The sequence below is a fragment of the Amphiura filiformis genome, chromosome 3 (genome assembly GCF_039555335.1).
Source record: "Amphiura filiformis chromosome 3, Afil_fr2py, whole genome shotgun sequence".
Lineage (NCBI taxonomy): Eukaryota > Metazoa > Echinodermata > Ophiuroidea > Amphilepidida > Amphiuridae > Amphiura > Amphiura filiformis.
In genome coordinates this window covers 72,727,064-72,735,435 of record NC_092630.1, presented here as the reverse complement: position 1 = coordinate 72,735,435, position 8,372 = coordinate 72,727,064, and the positions used below count along the sequence as shown (strand labels likewise).

General features: G+C 38.3%; 1 protein-coding gene across 1 annotated transcript; it reads left to right on the top strand.

Annotated features, from left to right (window-relative positions):
* The first annotated feature begins 1,084 nt into the window (after positions 1-1,084).
* LOC140147484 (proton myo-inositol cotransporter-like) lies at positions 1,085-8,372 on the top strand. The gene is made up of 5 exons (XM_072169261.1): positions 1,085-1,451; positions 2,474-2,512; positions 4,182-4,338; positions 5,194-5,411; positions 8,269-8,372. The coding sequence occupies exons 1-5, from the start codon at positions 1,085-1,087 to the stop codon at positions 8,370-8,372; spliced, it is 885 nt and encodes a 294-aa protein (XP_072025362.1).

Below are 8,372 nucleotides of genomic sequence, written 5' to 3'. Positions count from 1 at the left end.
TACCGACGTAATTTAAGACCGGTAATAAGTGATTTAAGTCCGACTGTGTGAACACGACTTATTATAGGCCTACAAGTATGATTTGCTTTGCTTTATTGATTAATTCAGAAATAGTATGGCTATGCTTCTCGAGTTATCAGCAAATATATCACATTTGAGGTCCAGGGTAGACTCCTATATACGCGATGCTCATGTAAAATACTATGGTAGGCCTATACATAATAAAACACGATGTGGACCGCGGTTAATGTCCTTAAAAATACTACAGTAGGAATGATATCATAATTACTTCAAATCCTTATATGTAGACCTATTGGCAAACAATGTAGACAACTTACTTGTGTAGATTCTTATATCCGCCACACAGAGCGCACACTTTGCCTATGCTGCTGAACTGTCCGTAGTGAAATGGTAGAGCAAAGCGTGTTCACTGAGTATAATCAAATGAGCGCCCAAACCAATTTGGGCGCTGCAATAGGTTTGTATTGTAGGTGAACCTCTGTTTTGTGTGCATGCGACAACTCACGCACACCCTTGGGCTGGACTAGTACAAAAGGTACCTCTCGTTCGTATAGGCGCTTTTACGTGACTTTCGTTTCATCACTTATTGACAGTAGCCTGCCTATTATAGCGTTAATACGCTGGTCAGGTCAGTTACCGATTTAATGGCGGAAGCCCTTTGTCTCGAACAAAAGGTACCTCTCGATGAATAGCGTGTCGGGAACTCCAATTGGCACAAAGGAACAATAAGCGTTACATAATCTATTTCCTCTCCTTCCTATATAAACTCCTTGCATGGGATACATATAACATATAATTCTAATAGTAAAAAGATGGAATGAAACATCGGACACAGACACATACTCCATCTTTTGCATGGAATTGGGATGGAATTGCTCCATGCAAAGATGGAAGGGATTTCCTTCATACTGCTTTTTTATTTTTTACATTTTTGCAGAATCAATGTGCTTCCCTTCAAGTCCTACAGTTGTTGAAGTTCAAAAACTTCCCAAAAGCTTCCACCCAAGTTTAATGGTAGATCTCACATCTCACAATAGAAATCAAGAGATTCAAAGGGCACACAATGAAGTTTGAGAAGGAAAACCAGGAGGACACGACATCAATGACCATGTTGACTCTGATCATCATAGCATTTTCTGGCATCGGAACTTTCCTTACGGGTTATAATCTTTCTGCGTTGTCAGGTTCTGTGATTCTTCTTAAGAAAGAATTCAACTTAGATGATTTCTGGCATATGGCTATTGTTAGTATCGGCGTAGGCACTGCAGCAGTATCAGCATTGGGCGGTGGCTACGTATGTGATTTGTTGGGAAGAAGACCCGTTATCATGTTATCAAGTGCGATGTTTTTTATTGGATCACTAATTTTAGCATGCGCAGGGGCGAAGAAAGCTTTGTTAGTTGGTCAGATATTCGTCGGATTTGGTGCTGGTAAGTAAATTCTAAACCAAATCACGAAAGATCAGGTATTTTGAAATAAGAAAAGAACAAAAACAATTATTCAACTCGAAGTTCGTAGTAACTTATCCAGAATATGCACTTACCTGTGTACGTTTCAGCAACACTGTTGCCTTTGTCAACACTTGAGGATGAGTGATGACTGCTGGCAACCGACGCTAGATGTATCTCCAGCGCAGATCTTGATGTTGCCAGTTGATTTTCCTTCCGGGGGTTTTCTTAATCCCAGAAACTCTTCGAAAATGTGAGTTATTTGGATAAGTCATATTGTTCTTCGTCTCTGTTCATGGTGGTGTACCTCTAATTTCTATAGCCTCCTTTATTCAGCGTTTTAATCGTTCTTTCCGTGCCAATGATCTCAGCCTCCCCTCTAGTAACATGGTTTTTGTTGACAACATGATCTGTTATGGCTAACTTGTGAACCTTCTGTGTTTCTCAAGCCGCGTACCAATTTTTTTCCTCGTTTCGCCAGTGTAAGAAAGCTTGCAGTTCACGCAGAGGATCTTGTAAACTGCCCGCGGGTTAAGTTGTTGGGATCTAGCTTATCTTTCGGTGGACTAATTCCCTACGGAGCGTGTTGTACGGCTTCATTGCAGTTGACATACTGTACTTCTTCATCACTCTGGACACCCTTTCTGTGACTCCTTTGACATACGGTAGTACGACCATACCATGGCTTCTGGTGATGTCATCGGTGTTCTTTTTAGCCGAGTTTGTCGCTTGACACTTTGTATGTGGTCTTTGTGACAAAAGATCACCTGGGGAAACCGCATGTATGGAGCATTTCTGGATTTTCCTTTCTTCTTCAAGTTTGTCCTCCTTTTCTGTTACGATGCTCTCCTTCCTGTCGTACAAAGTGCGTACCACCCCCAGTATCTGAAGTAAATGGTTGTTGTGTGACCGGTAGTTGAGATGTTGGTCGTATTGTGTAGGTTTATACAGAATTGCAACAGTTTGACTGTTCCATCTTTATTCTTCATAATTGAATTGTCCAGAATTGGAAGCCCACCTTGCATCATCAAGTGTTGACAAAGGTAACAGTGTTGCTGAAACGTACACAAATAAGTACAAGTCATAGTCTGGATAAGTAGCCAATAATCCTGATGAATTTGCTCAACCAAAACAATTCAATCTGATAGAAGACCTTTCTATACTCGCCATTTTATAGTGTGTCCCACTGTCTCGTAACTCTCGTCTCAAGTTGAGAGTAACGCCAGGTTACAGATTGGACGCGGTTGCATCTCCAGCATTCAGACAAATCGCCCTTCTACGCGTGAGTATTCGTCTCGCGGAATTAGGATCTGCCACTGTGAAATCCAACTTGAGACGAGACAGACTTCCTCTGCTCTCGTTTTGCAATAACCCTAAATATAACCTACTGCATGTCTATAGACTTTTTTCCCTCTTTCCCATCATGCACTATTCCAGGGGGTATGAGTGTCGTAAAATACATCATCTCACCGGGGGAGTACAGAGTTATGTTCATTACATTCTGAATACGGACATTTCGGCTGATGCCTTCATCATTAAAAAAGGAATCGCCGATAATAGCTTATAATCATGATAATGGCGCCGCGATCACTAATACCTTTCGGGGGCAAAAAACAACATTTCTATGCCTTATCGACATGGTGTCGCCGCCAAAAAAAGTTTCCTGTTATTGAAACTGAACTTTGTATACATTTTATAGACCTAATGGTGAAAAACTAATGACGGGACACGCAGTGATATTTTGTCGGCGTCCGTTTCACTTTTTTCGGAGATGAAAATAAAATGTAAACAAAATCTCTTACACAGATGTTCTGCATCACTCGTGTATTCAATGATTGCATAATTAGTAACATCGATGGCCTTTACGATAATCCGAATATATGGAATCAGCATGCCCATATTAAGACAAAATAATTGCAAAGGCCTGGCAAAGACCATCGGATGCACACGATCTATGAGGTTGATGAACTACGTCATACCCCCTGGGATAGTGCATTGTGGGATAGAGGGAAAAGGGTCAATATTCCAAATGCCTTCCTCGAAGCAGTAAGGCCACGATAAAAACTTGTTTTACGGTCCGACCGACCCGGATTTTGCGCTGTGGGAGATTTTTTTTACTTTTTGTTAAAATCATGTAAAACCAGCCGTTTTGGAGCCAAAATTGATTGATTTTGACTGTTTTAAAAAGGTTCAGAACATTTTCAAAATATGTTTGCAAAAACAATAGTCAACTTTTTGCCAAATTTTGCAAGCTTTTGGTGATATTTTAGGGTCATTTTAGCCTCCAGGACGAATGTTTTTAATCCATCCGCCCGTAGAACAGAGGTTTTTACGTCGCCTAAATTTTCTGATTTTCTCAAATGCGGCTCATTTCAAAATATTTTTGCAAAAACATAAAGTTTTTGCCAAATTTTCAAGCTTTTGGCGATATTTTAGGGTCATTTTAGCCTCCAGATTTTTTTTCAAATCCCGACCGACTGACCCTACTTGAAAAATCCATCTGCCGTAGTGCCGTTAAATAGGGTTTTTGTCTAAAGTAAATTCTCTCAAAAACTGCTCATTTTGCAGGATTCCTTTAATTTCCTTGTCGCGTTTCCTTCTAAATTAAAAAAAAAGTTTGCATTACTGCTGTTTTGATACCAATACACGTAATATTAATGGCATTTTTTTCTCTTTTATTCAATTACTTGTTAATTGCACATGTCGCACTAGGTCTTACAACTTCATCAGCTCCTCCATACATGGCCGAGATATCACCATCATATGCTCGAGGACGGCTAATGGCAGTAACTGGAGCTTGTTTTGCTTTTGGCACATCCTTATCTGGGATTGTAGCTGGTATATTCTCCTATTATTCGTGGGGATGGAGGTAGGTTATTTGGAGAAGTTTACGCCGCGATTACAGTGCGCCGCGCTATTACGCACGTCAATTTTTACGTCATATATTTCGTTTGCATGCAATAGTTGCATTGGTGTACATGTACTTTTGTGCCCCAAGTCGATTTTAGTAAAATCTTAACACGGGTCTATGGAAGAAATTATTATCTAAATTGGGCATATTGCAATGCATGATCTTTACATGGATTATTCAGGCTTGGTGACTTGTTGCGGTTAGATTGGATTGATAACAAATAGATGGAGTGCATCATGGGCAAAGTGTTTGCAAATGTGAAGAGTATATTTCGGGGATTCGCGGCCAATAAACCGATATATCACAAGTCATATTTGTTCAGCTCTAATTATAATTATGCTGAGATGTGTTGCATTCAATATACGACTATTGAGTATTGGTATTTATTGAGTACTTTACTTGTGATAAACATTTTACATATAATTTCGAGTTCACCTGCATTCGAGTTGATCATGATTAATAGTCATATATGGCATATCATATGCTTGTTGTCCTCCTGGCTTTGTTGTTATTTTTACTATACATTTATGTAGTTTAATACTATTTTTGTACATTTATGTAGTTTAATGCATGCTTTATTAATTGTTATCCTAGCTCCTAGGTGTTTAAATTTTTCTGGTTCTTTCTTCAATTGAAAAGGAATACTGCATATCCACAACCATGACAACATAGTGGGCTTTCGTTTGCGTTTTCACATAATCACTTCGCCATTTTCGTAACAAATAATTGTTTCAAATTGATACAAATACCGAATTGATTAATTATGTCTACATCTTGAGAGTTGAATCATCGACTTTTTCTTTGTTCTTAAAGATGCATATTTGGGGTATCAGCTGGGCCAGCAATTCTTCAGTTTTTCGGATTCTTGTTTTTACCAGAGTCTCCTCGATGGCTAATCAAAAAAGAACGAAACGGCAAAGCAAAGGTAATATTAGAGAAGCTCCATGGCAAACATTTAGCAGCAAAAGAATACGAAGATATTATGTATTCAGAGGTCGAGCACAGGCGGCATCTGGAACAGGAATTAAACGGTAAGTATAATGAAGCATGGTCTACGATTATAATTAGTGATTCTGTCATGCATGGTATGTTAGAATAACGGTTAGGGTGTCAATTGAGGGCGTTTAAAGCAGCTGTTTGGTAACAATTAAAATATTTTATATAAGCATGATTTTACATGAAAGCATTTTCCTATTTTCACAACACCTGGATCCCAGCAAACTCAAAACATTTCGAAAAGGTTAGAAAAGGTTTCCAGAAAACGTTTAAATGTCGGGTTACATACAGGGTATATAAAGGGTATAAAACGTTTTCATAACATTCAAAAACGTTTTGTGATAACTTACTGCAAATATTCTGAAATAATGTTATTTGAGTGCTGACAAAATATTTTTTGCTGACAAAAATGTTTACAAAAAATACTTTACAATAACATTTTGAAAACATTTTAAAAGTATTTTTGCAGTGTGTTCATACAAAACGTTTTAAAACGTTTTCCTGACCTTTATATAACCCGACATTTAATGTTATTAATACATTTTTGAAAACCAAAGTTCCAAAATATGTGACCGTATTAGCACGAATGAGCCGTAAATGTCCTCAATTGTATTCTGAGTTACAGTTAAAATGGGCATGAAGGTCGTATTCATTGGTACCTCAATTTGGTGCTACGTGTACCTCATTTAATGAGATACACGTAGCACCAAATTGAAATACCTATGAATATGACCTTCATGCCCATTTTACACTGTAACTCGGAATACAATTGAGGACATTTACGGCTCATTCGTGCTGTACGGTCACATATGACCTGTCAAAAGCATTTCAAAAACGTTTTGTGTTTACCATGCACAGTGTCATCGCCCCGATATCTTCATGGCAGAAAATGCCATGGTAGGTTGAATCCACAGCCACGCATGGCATTGTGTTACCACCTGTTTAAAAGTTTTAAATGCATAGTGGGCTGAAGGACATCCGACTAAGGCTAATGACATTAGCCTGTGACTGACCTCTGTACGGTCAGCGAGCATACATTCGCCATTGTCATCTGCTTATAGACTGCCTCTACTATAGTCTCCTACACAGCAAGTTTGTGTCAGTCGGTCTGACACTCGTCGATCCTGTATGTTCATGATAGCCACATACAGTCTGGCCCGAGACTACCTCCACGAGGGTCTACGCTGCGCTATTTAAAATCTTGAATTTTGGTCACTTTTTCAGCTCATGACGCAAGCTACTCTCTCAAAGCGCAAACTAACGACTATCATATCTGTTCAAAATATATATTCAAGTTCAAGGAACCACATCTGGTTTCTTTATACGAAATCATTTACGGGAGATATTCATCATTTTCCACTCCGGTATCCAAAGATTTATCGTCTGAATATCAATCGTGCATAGCACATTTACGTGTATCGATCCCGTGTATTCATTTCAGTGTCTCTGGTTGAACAATGTAATTATTAACCGGGCGATGTCGGTGTGCCATGTTTACTGGGATGTTCAAAATGATATTCGTAATTTCCTACTGAGCTAAATAGCGATAAAATGTTTGCAATTTACATTACAGGAACTATTACATAAAACATGCAGTAATGGGCTTGCAAAAATACTAAATACATATTATTATTATTAATAGTTATAAAATGGCTGTTTACCAAGGTGTGTATGTGGGGGGTGGATGGGTAGGGGGCGTGTATGTATGTGTGTCTTCTTCTTCAGCTTCTTTAGTTCTAGTTTCTTAATATTATTTCTCTCCGTTGCAGGAGGAAGGCCTCTTAATCAATTTTCAAAGTTCACCTCACTCTACTCTGAGCTGCTCTCTCTCTCTCTCTCAGTCTGCCAAGCAATGCACCCATGTGCTGTAGCTCCCTGCTGTTTAGGTCCCTTCATCTCCTGTTCTGTCCCTCTTTTTCAGCAGTTAGCAGAAAAACACACCACACAGCCCTATATGAACATGATTGAAAGTCTTTCTTCTTTCACATAACGTATTATTTGACATTATTTTACATCATGGCACTGAGAAAATTGTCAGAATTTCTTAAAACTTTGAATGTTTTTTTTTTGGCGGCACTCAACTATATTATGGAAACGCACAGATTTCATAGCGAGTTGCCAAAAACTCACACATTCTTGCTTACGCCCATCATATACTGCGCCAATAAAGTATCCTTACACTTGGAAAAATAATCACAATTTCTAAACTGAACCATAGTGTGGTAAATTTGTTTTTTTTAATAGATGCACTAGATAGTCCTGCACATTATGACACCACATTGAATCCAATGTGACTTCAAGAAGCAAAGTTACAAGCATTTGATTAGACGAAGGTCCAGTTTTGAAAGTGACAAACTGGCCAATTCAAAACTCCACAGACTAGACATCTGGTTTGAGTGTGGTGAATGGCTAATTTATGCGTTTGGCTTGAAATTAAAACAAAAGGAACAAAAGAAAACTGAAATAAAAGAACTGACAAATAAAATGAAAGTTATGAAAAGTACACAGAAGTAAAACTTAAATAAAACTGCTTTAAATAACGCTTCATTGAAGAAACTGTGCTGTCTCTTTGTTTCGCTTGTTGGAATCTTTTTTGCGCCTTGTATAGGCCAGTTTTTCACTTTTAAAACTGGACATTCGTCTATTCAATTGCTTGTAACTTTACTTCTTGAGGTCACATTGGATTCAATGTGGTGTCATAATGTGCAGGATTAGATAGTGCATCTATTAAAAAAACAAATTTAACCCAATATTGTCCAGTTTTGAAATTGTGATTATTTTTCCAAGTGTAAGGATACTTTATTGGCAGTATACATACTTGGTAACTTTCCAAGCTCCAGTGCCTCATTATGTGTACTGCTTGCCAACAATGATTTACATGCTCTCTTCTAGATTCGTTCCAAACCGGTGAGCCAGACAGGGCATCATACTCTGCTATATTCTGTTATAAGATTATTTGTTGGCAAGTTGAAGCATCTGAGAAGTTCTACTATTAG